General features: G+C 43.4%; 1 protein-coding gene across 5 annotated transcripts; it reads right to left on the bottom strand.

Moving 5' to 3' along the window:
- Positions 1-1,366: 1,366 nt before the first annotated feature.
- Positions 1,367-12,902, bottom strand: ADIPOQ (adiponectin, C1Q and collagen domain containing). 5 transcript variants are annotated; one of them, XM_073804004.1, is made up of 4 exons: positions 12,748-12,836; positions 4,940-4,996; positions 4,595-4,810; positions 1,367-3,679 (listed from the first exon to the last, which is right to left on the bottom strand). In XM_073804004.1, exons 3-4 carry the CDS (start codon positions 4,800-4,802, stop codon positions 3,159-3,161), a joined length of 729 nt encoding a protein of 242 aa, XP_073660105.1. In that variant the 5' UTR covers positions 4,803-4,810; positions 4,940-4,996; positions 12,748-12,836; the 3' UTR covers positions 1,367-3,158. The 5 variants fall into 5 exon arrangements, with proteins under 5 accessions (XP_073660105.1, XP_019801902.2, XP_033711509.2 ...); XM_019946343.3 differs by having other exon boundaries at positions 4,595-4,828; positions 12,748-12,802; XM_033855618.2 differs by lacking the exon at positions 4,940-4,996 and having other exon boundaries at positions 12,748-12,902.
- Positions 12,903-18,468: the final 5,566 nt, after the last annotated feature.

Below are 18,468 nucleotides of genomic sequence, written 5' to 3'. Positions count from 1 at the left end.
ATCCCACTTCTTTTTTTAACATGCTTTCTTTTCTCTGTTCTCTCCCAGCTCTGCCCTGAGATCAGCCCCAAGCACTGGGCTGCATTGTCACAGAAGCAGCGGCAACACAAGCATCTAAAATTCACCCCCCGCAAAATCTTTCTCTCTGACCAGAGAAACCAGTGAAATGGACCACCACTGTTCAAATAGTGTGGGTGATCCCTGTTATTTTTTTTTTCTTTCTTTTCTCTTGCTGCTTTATCCCCAAAGACAGCCCCAGTCACACAGGACAGCACAATAGTGCAAGAAAATAAAACTCAGAGAGAACGCTAGCTTCCTGGCATTAAGAATCAAGAAAAAGGCTTCCCTTGTGGCGCAGTGGTTGAGAGTCCGCCTGCCGATGCAGGGGACACGGGTTCGTGCCCCGGTCCGGGAAGATCCCACATGCCGCGGAGCGGCTGGGCCCGTGAGCCATGGCCGCTGAGCCTGCGCGTCCGGAGCCTGTGCTCCGCAACGGGAGAGACCACAACAGTGAGAGGCCCGCGTACCGCAAAAAAAAAAAAAAAAAAAAAAAGAATCAAGAAAAGGAGGGTCCCTGAGGGCTGGAGAATATAGGGACATGCCAGAGAGGAAAGAGCTGGGAAAGGACACCTTCTAATTCTGTTCGGGACCCTACGTAAGTCCCAGACTCAACTCCCAGTGTACACATGCAGAGCAGACCCAAAGAAGCATAGCAAAAGCTTCAAGAATTAAACTACTAAAGTCCCAGACCAAACTCGGAGTGGTGCACGTGACAGTTAGACCCAATAGCATAGCAAAGTCTTGAAAACTGAGTTAACACTGGAATTACCACCTTAGAAGGTAAGACACAACTTGTAGTCTGAACTTAAGCCAACCCCTGTTCCAGAGAGCTTAGAGTATGTGTGATACTGTGTCCAGTGCTGTGAGGATCCCACCCGAGCCAGATGTGGGACTGTGAGCATGGCCAGACATTAGCTATTTGTTGAAATTTTAGAAAAAATCAATAGCAATTTTCCAGCAATGCCTCTCTGAGAAACCTGAGAAAATTCAAACATAACATAAAAGTTTGTTGTGGACAGCTGTTGTTTTTGCATTCATCATCCATTCCCCCACTCTGGTAACTGTGTCCAGATTTTGCTTTAATGAAAATACCCCTTCTCTAGCTTAACCATAACCAATTAAGTAAATAAATATATTCCATCCTCCTAACTCCAGTGATTGGTCAGAGATGCAATGGAGCCAATGAGATGCGAGGAAATCTCATTCATCATTCACAAAATAGCGTCTTTATTGACACATGGTTTACCCCTTCATCCCTCTCTACATCCCACGTATTTCTCCAAAAATGAAAACAAAAGTCACATGATACAGGTGCTTCTACTTTTAATGCTGAACGACAGTATCTTTACTTGTAGAAAATAATGATATACAAACATTTTATAAACCAAAGCTTTATAGGCAGAAATAATAATCACCTAAGGAATAGCCATACACATATAAAAGAAAATCATTCAGAATTTAAAACTGGAAGCAAAAAACTAAGTTTTCCATTTCTACGTTTATACAGAATGGTATTAGCTCTGCTTTGGCTAAAATCTTTGAAGAGCAGCTCTCAAGCTATTGTCTCCTGAGAGGATGTTTACCACCATCAATCATCTGTAATCCACCCCCCTTTTTTTTGAGGAATATTTGACAATTAAAAATGTGTATATTTAAGGTGTACAATTTGATGATTTGATATAGTTATATGTTGTGAAATATTCACCACAATCAAGCTAATTAACGTATCTATCACCTCAGACAGTTACCTGTTCTTTTTTCCTTTTCTTTCTTTCTTTATAATTCTTAAAGAACACGAGTAGATTCAGGAAGCCCAGGTCTTCCCAGACCCTGTTGGTGCTCAAAGAAAGAATGGTTTCCAAATTCCTTCATGGGTTTTGCATTGAAGGCTCAAGCTACTTCCTTGAGGGAAAATTCTTTGAGTGTTCTAGAAAGCACAGTCATCCCGAACCTCAGTGGAAAAGATTCAAGCTGTCCAGTGGAACAAAGATTGGGTGTTTAAAATCAAGGAGTTCCTAAAATGAAACTGTTTTCTTAGATAGGGATTAGTTATATGGAGAGACTGAAATGGAGTTAACTCTGGGTAGATATGAGGTTCCAGTGCTTGCTCTTCATGAGGCATTTATCAAGGACCTACAAGGGGACTTGGGATGAAGGAAGCACAGTCCTTTCTAGGCAGTTGTCCCTGGTCTGTGGGAGGATGTTTCACAGACCTAGGACTCTTATCCAGGGTAACACGTAGAGGGACACAGGTGTGAGGAAGGCTTGCAGGAAAGAGACATCACATCAGAGAAGCTTCCTGACCAGGTGGACTTGAGAAACAGGGAAGATGTCAACATATGGAGATGGAGTCGACTTGCTGGGCCAGAGAGAAGAGCATGAGGAAAGACACAGAGAAGAGGAAGTACGGAGTAGTGCAGGAGCCGCTGAGTAGTCCGTTTGGAAAGGGACGTAGTCATAGAACCACCTTCTCCGAGGGAGCACTACTGGGGAAAGGTTTAATGCATGGTGAAGGCCAGTCCAAAGGCCTTCAGGCAAGCTGGGTGAGAGACCCCTACCAATACCCTCCAAAAGGCCATACACTCCTTAAAACGGGCACTGTATACTGGAAAAGGCCCACAGCCCTGGGTTGGATCTCTAACTCTGCCACTAAATGCCTGTGTGACTTTAGGCATTCACTTAACTCTCTCATCCTCAGGACCCCAAGTGTAAAAAGAGGAGAATAGTATCTTTCCTGTGTACTTCACAAGATTGGCATGAACATAAGGAAAAACAGTGGGCACAGAGTAGCACTGTCAAATACTTTCTTGTAGTTCGTTATCTTGTCACGTTTTGAAACTCCCCAGTAGATGCTACCATCCTTCTAGTATTACCACTACATGATAGATTTTTGAGGCCAAGGGATGTGTCTTCTTCGGGACTGTCTGGGAACACGGTATATGATTTTTTGAAAAGGTACTTGATGAATGAATGAATGAATAATGTTCAGAGTCCTCCAACTAGTCAATAAAATCAGTCTCCTAACTACACTGAAGACCTGTGGACTGTTCTTTGACTCCAGGCTGCTTGGCCCAGTTGAGGCTCTGAGTTAGTGGTGCTCATTCAATGTCATGGTAGAGAAGGAAGCCTGTGAAGGTGGAGTCATGGACATTATCTGCATAGACCCCATTGTTCTCTCCATCCCCATACACCTGGAGCCAGACCTGGTCACCCTTCTCCAGATAGAGGAGCACAGAGCCAGAGGCCTGGTCCACGTTCTTGTCCTGGAACTGGTCATAGGTGAAGAGCACGGCCTTGTCCTTCTTGTAGAGGCTGACCTTCACATCCTTCAGGTAAACTGTGATGTGGTAGGAGAAGTAGTACAGCCCGGGAATGTTGCAGTAGAATTTGCCAGTGGTACCATCATAGTGGCTTTGCTGATTGTAGAAGATCTTGGTAAAGCGAATGGGAACGTTGGGAATGGTGACCCGGGTCTCCAGTCCCACACTGAATGCTGAGCGGTATACATAGGCACTTTCTCCAGGTTCTCCTTTTCTGCCTGGGATTCCTGGAAAGCCTCGGGGACCTTCAACCCCAGTCACTCCAGTTTCACCGGTGTCGCCCTTAGGACCAGCAAAACCTAGAGAACGAGAAGACCTTAGTGACCACAAAAACAGAACTCCCGTTTAGGTTGGTTCCAGCCTAAATCACTGTCCCTGTGGCCCCCTACCTACAAACGGCTTGACTGACAGAGCAAGGAACCAATGAGAGCTCCCAAAGGGGAGAGCTGTCACTTCCCCCTCCACATCCCCTGCCCCACAGCAGGCTCCCATAAATTCATCTCCAACCTTATCTCCTATACATCTCCATCACTGATGCTCCACCCTGCCAACACTTCATGTGCCAGCTCAACCAACTACACATCTGCTTTTCTCTGCCCTCCGTCTAGGCTGCCCTCCCTCCTTTATTCTGTCCACACATCCTTCAAGGCCTCGCTCAAGCCCCGCCTCCTCCTGAAAGCCTTCATTGTTAACCCAGGTCTGCATTGAGGGCATTTTCTCTCTGTTCCACTGTTTAGGCACTTGTCCACATTCACTTCAGCATATTTGGAGTAGACTCTCTTGTAGTAACCTCTAACAGTCCTGTGCACCAGAGCAAGAGTTCTCCAAGAGAAGGACTGTGGCCTGCAGGAGGTACCAGGAAGTATGGTTGAATGCCACTAGATGGAACGGGAATTAAGGGAAAATTAAGGGAAACAGGAATATGAGCAGACTGGGAATAGGGATGGATGAGGGCGGGGATGGAAAGAGGATGCAGAAGGTGGTGTGGGTAGAGCAGAGTCAAGGGTACTTGGTTTTAAAGGTACCACGTGTGTTTACCTTTGAAAGGCCAATCCAAAATCCACTTCATGTTGCTTATGGGTCACATTAAAAAGCTTTGTTTCTTCCCTGTGTGTAGACCTTAAGTTAATAACTATTGCCCTCCTATAGTGCTAGAAGCCCTCTTCTACCCAGGAGAAGTCTGTGACAGAGGAGACTAAAGACCTTATTCTTACCTGGATCTCCTTTCTCACCCTTCTCGCCAGGGCTGCCATCTCTGCCATCACGGCCTGGAGTCCCGTTGTGGCCAGGATGCCCCGGGATGCCTGCCATCCAACCTGCGCAGGCCCCCTTGGGGATGGGAAGGACTTCAGGCGCTTCACTGTTTTCCTGGCCATGACTGGGCAGGGCTAGTAGCAGTAGAACAGCTCCCAGAAGCAGCATCCTGAGTCCTGGAACCCAGACCTGTGCTGTCAGACACAGAAGAGTGGACCCCACATGGCTCACCCAGTCAGGACCCAAGCAGGACTCTGGCCAGTTCCGCAGAGTCTGCCTCTGAGACCTGCTCTCTCAGTACTCACCTCTTCCAGGGAGACTCAGATTCTGACTCTTTCAGCCCACCTTGATTTCTCTCTGCCCTGAAATTTGCAGTATTTAGCATTATTCTTTGTGTGTGTGATCTCCTTTCTTCCACCATCGGTGATGGTGAGACAACACTCCTCCAATTCCTCATATCTGAGCACAGTACGAGGCACAGGGAAGGCTCCAAGAGTCAACTTGTCATGAGCCTATCCCTTGAATTGTCCAAGAATGATGATTCAGATCATCCCATTCAACTCTAACCAACTTCCCTCTCTCCGGCTCCTTCTTTTTCTTCTCTACTTCCCTTTTCCTCATTTTCTATGTCTGTTCCTCCTCCTTTCTTTCCCATTCTCTTTCTTCCTCTCCCCATTCCCTGGGCCACATGTTAGACCATTTGGTATATTATGTATGTGCACACACACATGCTCACATATGCACATATGCACATGTACACCCATACACACACATGCACAATGCACACGCGCACACACACACACACAGCCTTAGTCAGACAACCAGCGACACACTGTCGCATGAGAATATCCACTGACCGCTGCCTGGGCCACACTTAGCTGCACCTCGTCGCCTGCCTGATCCCCACGCAGCCTTCAGGACACAGTGGGCTGTCCTCTCTTTTAGGAAGTCTTCCCGGTCCTCCTTCCCCAATCTGGTCTGCCGTTCCTCCTCTGTGCTCCCCCAGTGCCCTCGCTTATCTAGCATTGGCACATCTTGCACCATATACTATAATTCCTGACTTGCTTACCCATTTCAGCCATTAAACTACAAGCACCATGGGGCAAAGTCTAACCCACCACCAGCACAGAGTAGGGACTAAATAAATAGTTCTGTAGAAAAAAAAAAAAGAGCAAGAGAGCCAGAGAGAAGGGAAGGAGGAAGGAAAAGAGAAAGGAAGGGGGAACAAGGGAAAGAGGATGGAGTACGTTTAGAACATATATTCTGGGTACCCTAGCAAAAAGCTCAAGGGGCACAGATGGCCAAGGGACTCCCTGTCTCAGAACTGGCCCTCCATAGCCCCTCCCGGAAGACAGTCCTTTACATGCACGGGGACTCTGGTCCCCATCCATCCCTGCCTGTTATTAGGTGATCTTAGCCCCCACCTCTGATTGCCAGGGTGTTAGTCTCCCCATCCCTCTCTCACAAGGGAGTGGAGAGAAAGCACCACAGAGGGGAACAGGGCATAGGATCCTGGATCACAGGCATCACTAAGACCCTCTGTGGAGTTTGAAATGTAGCTAATCCCAAGAACTTGATTCTAAATAAAACATGGTCCTTATGTATTTTTTTACCCTAAACACTCAATATTTTTCATCAGTTTGCTTGTCTCATAGATTTCACGAAGCCTCCAGAATTGAGTTTGGCTTCAGGAGACGTTTCCTCTGTGAAAGATGGAGAAAAGACCCTGATGAGAAATCTTACCCCAAAGACATGCATGGTGTCTGGAATCCCACCTCTATGGCCCATTGCCTGGGGCTCTATAATGCCCCCTCCATGTGACACAACCCACTCATCTTTCATATGTATATGTGAAACATCATATATATATGATAAGTTTATATATGTTATATATAAACTTATATATATATGTTTACTATATATATATATATATATATATATGCTCATCTTTCATACACACACACGTGTGTATTCATTAAAAATAGTAAGAGAGGGAATTCCCTGGCAGTCCAGTGGTTAACGGACTCTGAGCTTCCACTGCAGGGGGCACGGGTTCAATCCCTGGTCGCGGAATCCCACAAGCCATGAGGCACAGCCAAGAAAGGAAAATAGTAAGATAAAAAAAAAAAAAAAAAAAGTAAGATAAATACTTTGAAAACTACAGAAAATAAAACAACCCCCACTCCCAAGAATCCATCTGTTTATTTTTAAACATGGTGGAAATAATACTTTACATAGAAATTTTATTCCCCAATTTTTGCCTTGCAATTTTCTAATTTTTATAATCGTCATTTTAAATGTGTGTGTGCGCTAGTCCATCAAGTGGATATAGCCAAGATATATGTCAACGTTCCCATTTTACTGAACTTTGAACATATTTTCATTTTAAAACATTTTAAATCTGTAACAAACATCCTTAGGCACATAGTTTATCCTCAAATTATTGTTCTGCTATGACATATTCCCAGAAGTAAAATTTCTGGACCAAAAGGTATGAACATTTTTAAGGCTTATGATGGATATTCCCAAATTACAGTTTGTCATGCTGTTCCCTGGTAATACGTCAGTGTGTACATAGAGAGCCTATCTTAGCTACCTTCACCAGCTTTGGATATAATGATTACAAACATTTTTGTTGTTCTTAGTTTAGTGAGCATTATGATCATTAGTGAGTTGTACATTTTATTAAAGGCCTATTTCCTAATTTAATTTCCTCATTTTTGATATCTCTGTTAAGTGTTCTTTATCAGTTAATTTATTAGGGACACAATGTGCTTTTTGAATTAATTTGTGTGAGTTCTTTATGCCAACACTTTGTCATATGTGCTATGACTATTAACTCTAGTGTAAAGATTATTCTTTTGTCTTGCTTATCCTGAGTTTTAGGTGACAGAAGTTTTAGTTTTTATATAGCCAACTCTGTTGGGTTTTTTTTTTTTTTTTTTTTTTGCTTCTGAGTGTTAAACGGTCCTTCTCCATACTAGAGTTTGGTGAGTACTTTATTTTCTTCTATTGTTTGGTGTATTTTAAATTTTACTCTTTAATCCATCTCTGATATTTTGTGTTGGTGTAAACTGTGATCTAAGATACTCAAATGATTTCTTCCTATTTGAAAACTGTTTAAAAGACATTTAATTAAATTAACCTTTTTTATCTCTGTTGGTCTGATGCATCAGTTATCAAATATCAAGTTCTAATATCATCTTAAGCAGGGTGAGAATTGAGAATGAGACCAGCAGACAGAGAGGAGGAGAGACAGGCAAGACAACTGAGACAGGTGCCGATAGGGATAGATGCTGCCCCCTGGTGGTCATGAGTCCCTAGTCAAGGTTTTCTTTTACCATTAACATGTACCTTTGTCCCCCTCTACTGGAATTGGAGGTCTCAAGGGGTGTTCTCAATAACAGCCGGAAATAAAATGAAAATGAGAGATCGTTTAAGCTTGGCTTTTCCCAAGATGAGAAGAAAGAGGGGAGTTAGACGAGAAGCCAAGGAGAAAAGACCAGCCAAGCCCCTTTTGTGTTTAAGGAGAATACTTGTTCTGAGGTTTTTAAGGCTTTATATGTCATCCAAACTTCCCACAATTTGTCATCTCCATCCTTTTCCTCTATGGGGTTAGCAGTAAAACTCCTAAGAAGACCACCGAGAGGCTCTGTGCTTGCTTCTTCCAGAAATGAGGAGGGCTATGCTCTTTTCCACAGGGAAACAGAAGGAGAGAATCCAGAATAAAGAACCAGGGAAGGCAGCTACAGAGGGTCCCAAAGAAGAAGGGTGACTGGGGGCTTCCTCCAAACCATTAGAAGGAGTGAAAAGTCAGGTCTCTAGAGTTCTCTGGTTCCTCCTCCTCTTTTAAAAATAAAAATTCTATTTTCCTGGGCTTCCCTGGTGGCTCAGTGGTCAAGAGTCTGCCTGCCAATGCAGGGGACACGGGTTCGAGCCCTGGTCCGGGAAGATACCACATGCCGCGGAGCAATTAAGCCCATGCACCACAACTACAGAGCCTGAGCTCTGGAGCCTGTGCTCCACAAGAGAAGCCACCACAACAAGAAGCCCGCGCACCACAACGAAGAGTAGCCCCCGCTGGCCCCAACTAGAGATAGCCCGTGTGCAGCAATGAAGACCCAACACAGCCAAAAATAAATAAAATAAATAAATTTGAAAAAAAAAAGATTCTATTTTCCCAGCCCAAGGGAAGGCATTCTGTGCTCAACACTACAGTGTTATGGACAGATCTCTCCATTCATAGGGGCAACCAATCTGGGTTCCATGACAGTAACATGGGGCGACAGTAATGGAGGGAGGGATTGGGGGCAGATGGGCACACAATCCTAGGATGTTTCTGATGCTAAGAAGCGATTCTGATTGAAGAAGAAGGTTGTCGTCTAACCAAGTTCTGGATGGAAAAATTAGCAACTGATAATTATTGAAGGTCAATGCAGAGATGCCGAAATTTCAAACAATTTATTCCAAAATTATCTGTGCTCTCTGTTTAGATATAGCAATTTTTACATTTTGATTTTGAAAGACCTCTCTTTCTAAAGGGGAAAATATTATTAAATAAAACTGTACTCTAGAACTATATTCTAAGATTCAATCGTGCCTACAAAGAAATCGTTTAGATGGGTCATGAAGCTAATCCCAAGTACCACCTATAATTCCTTGTCTTTGTAGAATGCCTTTTGTAAAGTCCTCACCTCACTTAATATCCCACCTAATTCTCACAATTTTGAGGGACAGGTTGAGGTAGAATACAGAGCACAGGTTCTATGACCTCAGTGGTTGGGTGAAAATAATTTGTTCTTCCTTGTAACATGTTTCAGTCATATGTCTGTTGGAGGATTAAAAGGCACAATCCACGTAAAATAATACTTCAAACAGTGCCAGGCATGTGTCAGCGCTCAATAAATGTCATCTGTTGTATGAATGTACCCATTCTAGAGATGAGAAAAGTGGGTTTCAGGGTGGTTAAGTGACTCATCCAAGATCCCAGAGCTAAATGTAGAGGAGCTGGAAATCAAATTCTGGTTTTCTGAAATCCAGCAATGGACCCTTAGGCATATCCCAAGAAAGGAAAACAGCATCAAGGTCACACATCTGCCTTTTAATATTCTACTCCATAGGATGGGGGATAGAAGAGAAAATAATGTGAAGGAACCTCCAGACTATGATGCAGTGACCTGGCTTCTAGTCTGGGCTCCACCAGTGACTTACTGGGTGACTTACCTGTCCCCACCCACTTTCTAGACCTCATGCTCTTTGCAGGCAAAGGTGATTATTTCTTTTTTTAACTTTTTTTTTTTCTTGGCGGCACCATGTGCAGCTTGCGGGATCTTAGTTCCCCGACCAGGGATCGAACCCATCCATGCCCCCTTGCAGTGGAAGCTCAGAGTCCTAACCACTGGACCACTGGGGAATTCCCCAAAGGCGATTATTAATGAATTTATTCTTAGCTTATTTCATAATATTGTTGTGAGAACCAGTAGACTAAAATTATGAAGAAGTATTTTAAAAACTTGTAAAGTGTTCCACACATATAAGTGAAGAGAAGCAAGCAAATATTTATGGACGACTCGCTGTGGATCCCCACTGTACACTCACCACCCCTTTAATCTCATTTAACCTCCACAGCTCCTGGGGGTTAGGACTCAGTTCCCACACGAGAAATCCGAGGACCAAAGAGGTTTAGTAATTTCTGCTCAAGGATCACAGGTAAAAGAGTGCAGAGGTGAAATTTGAAATCCAAAACCTGAGTTCTTTCTATCGTACTAACTTTCATGGTGCAGTGTGTACAGGCATGGCTCTCCTTGCTTTCAAAATAATGCAAGGGGATGACCATGATGATCTCTGGATCCTAAAGGGCCATATTACAATCTCTCATTTTCATTTGTTAAGTGTATGAGAAATTCCACTTTGACCTGCTGGAATGCCAGTAACAACAGCAGAATCTTGTGAAATGCAAGGATGGGGTCTCCTCTGGGACAGGCAGGAGACAGAGTGGGATGGGGGAAAGAGGTCACCAGACCCGGCGCCAATTCCTCCAGCAGGGAAGGACATCAAAGCATAGATCACATAGTCCCAGAGAGCTGAAAAGTATCCCAGAAATCATCTCACCCCTGCCCTGCTTTTACAAATGGGAGGCTAAGGGGGAGGAAAGGGCTGCCTTTATTGCATCCTCATAGAAACCAGCTCTCACACTAGGAACTTCTACACATTACTTATGCTATTTGTTATTTATTTTAATCTTTACAAGAACTCCATGAAGCAAAGAAAATAACCCCCACTGTAGAGATGGGGAAACTGAGAGATTAAGGAGAACATCCGTGAGAGATTCCCATCACATTACACTGCCTCGAAAAAGGCTTCTCAGACTCACCTTCATAATCTGCTAAATGAGATCACGAGGAACATGAGAACACTTTGAAATTGGTAAGGGTTCTTTGCAGTATAAATTGCATAAGGCAGTTTCAGACTGTATTTTGTTTAATCCTTCTCATAGCCCTGCTTTTGACTCCACTCTCTAGAAGAATCTGAGACTCAAAGAGACCAAGATGCTGGCTTAAGATCATGCAACTCTTGGGTTGAATTCCATGAAATTGCCATTTTTAAAGGTCGAAAATGGTAGAATATTGGCAATTTCACACGGTGCAACCTAATGATAAATGGCAGAACCAGGAATCAGCTAGGCTCTGCCTGGCTCCCAGGAGGATGACATGAAAGCTTTTATTCAGCATCCTTGTGCCCAACACACACACACACACACACACACACACACACACACACACACACACACATTTTTGGCAGCAGTCTCTCTCCACTTGAAGGAGTTCCTGACTGAAAGCTTCTAGTCTCCAAAGCTTCTACCTCCTGACCTCAGCAAAGTGTCTGGGGCCACAGGTCCCCAGCTTGACAAGGAGTAGGACGGAAGTCTGTCCCCACAGCCACCTTTGAAAGGACAAGAAGCAAGTCCTGTGGCCCTCTTTACAACTCCTCAAGAATGGAAGGAGGGAGGCAACAAGGACAGACAACTAAGCTGCAGGCTCCCTTTCCACTGCTCAGCTTCAGGAGCAAAGCTGACACCCTCACGCTCCTTTGGACATATTCTGTCAGCGTCAAGGCCTCCCTGTTTCCAACCTCGTCAGGAGGAGGTGGCCTTACCCCCAGTGGCAGGAGTCACCAGGAGTGAGGTAGCTGCACCCCTCGTAAGGCTTGATCTGAAAACCAGAACCTCCCCAGACCAGGGACCCGCATCCTCAGACAGGGGCTGGCCTGATCTCTAAAATCCTCCCACTCAGGTCTCTGCATCAATGGCTGGAAACAACCAGGAGGCCGCACGGGCAGCGCTCACTGGGGCAAGCAGGATTGGGCTTGACCAAGACCAGGTAGATCCAGTTGTTTCTGTCAGAAGACGTCTGCTAAAAATAAGATTTTTCATAAGCTGCCAGTATATGCCAGGCCCCTTGCTCACTTTACCTCATTTGCACTTCTCAATCATCCTGTGAGATAGCCCCACAGAGGGGTAGATATTCCCATATTTACAGATACCCCCAAATCTGCACATACTGACCATGCCTCACCCATCTTTGCACCTCACGGACACTACCCAGTGTCTGGCCCGCGGAATCTGCTCAATAAATATCGCTGAGTAGAATCCAGCGTTGGAGTTGGATTCCAAACTCAGGCTGAGATCGGAGCTCAGGCTTTCCCCAGGCTGCCTCTTCACGTGCTTCTTTCTCTGCCCTACCTGGTCAAGCTAAGTGATTTGTCCCCTTCTCCTCTTATCTAATTGGACTTTATCACTGGACCATCCCTCCAACTTCACTGACCCCAAACTTCTCTTTGGTTAGGCATCTAACCACAGAGTGAATTGGGCAAAATTCAGGATGGTCCCAGGCATTTTGACCAGAAGGAACAGTCCCTTTTCTCTTGGAGCCGTGGGAGAATCGAGGACGAATCCCAAGGCCTGTCTGCATCCGACAGTGCTACCCTGGCCAGGGTTTTGCCTGTATCCCTCCCTACCCTGCTAACAGGACAGTGTGGGCACACCCCAGTCAGGGGCTCCACGGCAGGGCAGCCACTTCCCCTCCAGCCTAGAACTTGAATCAATTGTCCTTACCCTCAGGTGTGGAATCAGAGCCACAGACTTCGGTCAGGATGGAAGTGAGGAGGAGATGGCCCAGTCTCAGCAGCCTGGTACTCATGGGGGCAGGCGGTCCCCACCTCACAGTTGTCCTTTTCTATTGGCCAGCATGGCGAGGCCCAGAGACCAATGGGCAGGCATGTGCCCCTGGCAACTGCCTCAGGTCCACCCTGGGGAACCTGGTGCAGTCAGCTTGGGCTTGGGAAGCCAAGTGGAGCTTCAGTCACCACAGTCTTGTCTCCAGACTTTGGCTCTTATTTTTGCCTCTTACAACGGCGACAGGGCCAAGGGTCAAGACCAGAAGCAGGAAAACAAGATATTTCCTTATGTAAAGTGAATTGCCCTGTGGTCCAGGAGACCTCCGTCTTCCCGGAGATTTGCCCTAATAAATCCGGGGCACCAATTACCACCATCACCTCCTGCTCACAATGCATGATAGGGAACTGCAGTATAACAAGGAATATAACACATCCTCTGTTCTCTGGCCTGAACCCGATTGGGGAAAGACTTTGCATGCCAATTTTGAGAACTGAGGTGAGGGGATGTTTCTGGGCTGGTGTAGGGCAGATTAAGACCATTAAAGGCCCTGAATCCCACATGATTTTGAAGTCCCCACCTGTATGTGATTCAAATTCAGTATATCAGAAAACATATTAACTAGGAGAGAATACCAACTTTCAAGGATTTTGTGGTTTCAAAATTCTGGATAAGTTTTTGAAAACTAACTTTTTATGCATGTGTGAGTCCCCATTTTGCCAGCACCTTAAACGTGTGCCTGTTCCACCTACTGGTGAGCACTGCTCCGGGCTAGGAGTGGCCTGGAGCGGCTGTAACCCACAGAGGTGTTCCTAGAAGCCTTAGGCTAAAGTGGCAATGCTCATCACCTTGGACTCTTTCTTGGCAAACCCACGTTTTGTTTTTGAAGGACAGGATCGGGGCCAGTTCCTGCTAGCCACAAATTCTGATGCGTTAAATCATGACCCCAGCAAGGGCTCAGGATCCCAGCAATAACTTCTTCAAGACATACAGAAACAGAATGTTCTCAGGCAGAGCCTGGGTATCTACCTGGCCCTAAATACCACCTCTCCTGGCCACAAAAAACCTAAAAGCCCACCAGCAAAGTAAAGTAAAAATCTGATCTAAGGTTTAACCTCTTACTAATATGCAAATATTTCTAGAGCAGTTACTTTAGGCCTTTGAGATTGGAGTCATGAGTCTCTTCCCAAGGGCCCACTGACTTAGGTAAGGGGCTTATGAAAATGAGGTACTGGTTTACTAGATAGGTTGGACCGAGGAGAAAACACACAGAAACTACAGCAACCCTCAGTTACTTCAGTATTTTATTTTTATTGTGGCATCTTTTATCGATTTGGGGTTTGTGTTACTATCTGTCTCTCCTTACTAGAATGTAAACTTCACGAGAGCAGGTGCCTTGCCTGTTCAATGTTTTATCCTCAAGCCCTTAGAATAAGATCCGGTATAAGGTGGGCAATGATAATTGCTGAATCAAAAATAAGGGAGTGATCATATTTACTCTTCCCCTTGGAGATAGCTCTGACTGTCTTCCAGTTTACAAATCAAGTATCTTCAGTTCAATGAGGTTAAGTGATTTGTCCAAGGCACAGATCCAAGATTTGAACCCAGTCTGTCTGGCTATAAAACCTGCTTGCTTTCTAGTACCTTATGTCTCTCACCCCTCCTGATGGACTATAATACCCTAAGATTCATGCGTGTACTTCAGGGTAGCTTTGGGGTTGGCATGAAAAGCAGTTTCTTCCGATCTTATGGGAATACAGCTGGTCACAGCAGGCTTTAACTATTACACAAGGTGGAATGACTTTAGCTCCAAAATCACACGAAGACTGTGCTGGTCTGGCTGTCTGCCAGTGGCACTGCGAAAGCCTGTCATCTAGAGGCCTCAGGGAAATCTGCCATTCACCACAAAGTTCATCATGTGGAAAGAAGCAATTCTGTGGCATACTGGTTTAGAGACTGCAACTGAAAAACAGTCAGCCAGAGGTAACTTGAGGCTAGTTTTTTTTTTCCCAGGATAGAACTGTTACTATCTAAAATAAAATAATCAAATAAACATCATCGTTTCCTCCAGGGTATCATGGCTACTGTTCAATCCCCTGTCAGCATGGGAACTGGGATATTGAAACAGCAGGTCACGTGATTTCCTTCCCATAAATATGTTTAAGTATTGTCATATATTTCTGCTTTATTGTGATTTTTTAAAAAAAATCTTAATTGAAATAACTAAGTATAACCCGTGTGTTTTGAAAAATAATCTAGAAGATTAGAGCAAGACATAGAGGAAACACACCCGGCAGCCTTCCTTCCACTCCATCCCCAAATTCCTAGAAATGGCAAAAAAAAAGTTTTAATTCTTTTATCTCTTCCAAAGACTCGACTACAATTGCACTTTATCTAAGGCACCCTCAGATACAAATATAAGAATCTGTTTTGTCAGTCATTCTTTGGACTAACAGCAATCCACTTCCACTGGCAAGGAGGCCAGTTCAGATAAGCAACCCTAGATTCATATCTTTGAGAGCCCTATCCTTGGACCACTCCTCATACCAAAATACTGTATCAGTCAAAGAATTTCCCACAATCATTTTGGAAAGGCTGGAGAAACAAAGAGATGGAGATGGTGTTGCTCAGAGTTCAGGAAGTGGTTACTGCCCCTGGGCTCTAGCCTAAAAGCCTGCACTCACTGCCCTGAAAAGAAGCCGGGCTACTGACACTGCCAGGGGCACTGCCTGAAACACAATAGCTTCTCCCATCATCCCCCTTCAATCTTTTTTTTTTTTTTTTTTTTTTGCGGTATGCGGGCCTCTCACTGTTGTGGCCTCTCCCATTGCGGAGCACAGGCTCCAGACGTGCAAGCTCAGGGGCCATGGCTCACGGGCCCAGCCACTCTGCGGCATGTGGGATCCTCCTGGACCAGGGCACGAACCCATAGTCCCCTGCATCGGCAGGCGGACTCTCAACCACTGCGCCACCAGGGAAGCCCCCCCCCCCCCTTCAATTTTGCACCATTGTCTCCCATTTGCAGAAGCTAATTGGAACTTATCCAGTAAGGGAGTCTAGGATATGTCATTTCAGACACCAGCTTCAGGAGTACAAAGGGGATTACAGAAAAGTGGATATAGGGCTAAGTATCGATAGACATGATCAGACATAGGCCACAACTTTAATAAATAGAAGAATTCACACCCAAGGAAGCAAAGCTAACAGAAAAAAAAAAAAAAAGGGAGGGAGGAGCAAAACTTTAAAATAAGTATAATTATTATATTTAGAGAGATGACAGGAAAGAACATATGTGAAAATAATTAATGGATATTCTGCCACAGTAGGAGGTGAAAATAATTTTCTCTCCTTTAAGTCATCAAGCTTGTGGTGATTTGTTATGGCAACCCTAGGAAACTAACATGGAGAATTAGAGCTAGGCAAATTCTTACACACAGCATCAAAGACAGGATCCATTAAAGAAAAAGCATGGTAAATAAGACCTCATCAAAATTAAAACTGTTGCTCTATGAAAGACCCTGTTTAGAGCTCCAGACTGGGAGAAAATATTTGCAAACCATACATCTGACAAAGGATTTGTATTTAGATTATATAACAAACTCTCAAAACTAAACAGTAAAACAAAGAACAAACAAACCCAAGTAGAAAGTGGGCAACAGACATGAAAGATATTTCATGAAATAGGATATATGGATGGCAAATAAACACATGAAAAAACGTTCAACATTATTAGCCGTTACAGAAATGCAAATTAAAACCACAATGAGGTATCACTACACATCTACTAGAATGGCTAAAATTAAAAACAGTAAGAAATACTAATATAATAGTGGAAACACGTCATTATACATTTGTCAAAACCCATAGAATGTACAACACCAAGGGTGAACCCTAATATAAGCTATGGACTTTGGATGATATTTTTAAAGGTGGGGAAAATAGCACACAATTTTTTAAAAATCAAAAAAATAGTGAGAATACTAAATTTGGAAAAGACGAAAATGGATCACTCATAATTTGCCAGTGGGAATGGAAAATGGTACAGCCACTCTGGAAAATAGTTTGGCAGTTCTTAAAAAATTAAGCAGCAGTCACACTCCTGAACATTTATCCCAAAGAAATGAAAACCATGTCCAAACAAAAACCTGAATATTCATGTACATATATACCTTTGCTCATTTGTGTGAGTAACTCTTAAGGGTAAATTTCTAGACATGGAATTGTAGGATCAAGGGGTATGCACATCTTAAATTTTGATAGTTGTAAATTGACTTTCAAAAATTCAACAATAATTTATAGTGCTCCAAAAATGGTATGAGAGTACCTGTTTCCCTATACCCTCACCAATATTGGATACTGTCAAATATTTAAATATTTGGCTTTCTAATAGATTTTTTAAAGTTATCTCTTTGGTTATGTGTGAGGAGGATATCTTTTCAAATATTTATTGGTTGTTTGTATTTATGTTCCTGTGAATTGTGTGCTAATTTCTATTTGTCTATTTTTCCTACTTTGTCTTTTTTATTAATTTTTTAAAGTTCTTTGTATATCAAGGAAATTAATCCTTTTGAAATTTTATTTAGCTTTTGCCTTTTAAAAAACGTTTTATACAAAAATTTTTGCTTCCCATTTGGTTAGCCTAATTTTTTAACATTTTCATTTTGGCCTCTAGATTTTTCTGTGTTGCCTGAAAGATTCCTCCCATTTTAAAGGTATTCTTTAAAATATGTTTTCTTCTAGAATGTTCATGATTTTTTTTCCTTTTAATTCACTATTTGACCAATCTGTAATTATTTTGTCAAAAGGGCAAAGACCATATATAGAGTTAATCAAGGGCTGTTTATTCAAATCTTACTATTGTAAGGGGGTCACTACCATCACTTTCATTCCAGTAGAGATTGGAAGGGGGTTGAAAGGAGAGTGAATTTTATAGGCTGAAAGAAGGAAGTCCTACGACAGTCTTTGGCGAGTGTTCTTTTAGGATGGGATTTTCTAATTCTAGCAGGGTGGGATTTTTTGAAAGTGTGGGAAGCTTTCTGATTGGCTTTCAAGTACATTTGGCCGTCTTCAATTGGTCCACTATCTACCTGTATATAAATGGGGGCTTTCCAGGCTGGGTAGGGTCATATGGGTTATTCTGCTTCACCTGAAAGAAAATCTGGTCCCTGGCTTTGGAGTCTTACATTAGCAATTCATGTTTTAAAAAATAAGATAAAATCCATCTTTTTTCTGTATTCTTACTGAACCCAGTACCCATTTTAATACACATTTATCTTTTAAATTCTAATTTTAAATGTCTTTTTCATATACTTTTCAAATGCATGGGGGGGCAGTCTATTTCAGGATTCTCTACCCTGTTCATTGTGTGTGTTTATTCCTCATCAGGAGTAAGTATCCTCTTGGCCAACGAAAGCAGCATGATGCAAAGCTCTAAGATATAAGTATTAAAGTCATATCTGAAAGTTTATCCATTTATAAAGCTTGATACAAGAGTAAATATGTAATTGGGAGACTGTATTTAATAAAATTTTCCAACGTCGTACTCTGACATGGAGCCTGGCATACAGGAGGTCTTCATATATGTTGGCTGAGTCCAGAAATGCTAGTGTGGCAATGAGGACTCTGGACCAGGAGTTGGAAGACCTGGATTCCAGTCTCTGC

This window comes from Tursiops truncatus, chromosome 4 (assembly GCF_011762595.2).
Source record: "Tursiops truncatus isolate mTurTru1 chromosome 4, mTurTru1.mat.Y, whole genome shotgun sequence".
In the NCBI taxonomy this organism is placed as follows: Eukaryota; Metazoa; Chordata; class Mammalia; order Artiodactyla; family Delphinidae; genus Tursiops; species Tursiops truncatus.
The sequence above is the reverse complement of the archived record's forward strand: the minus strand, read 5'-3'. Positions and strand labels throughout refer to the sequence as shown.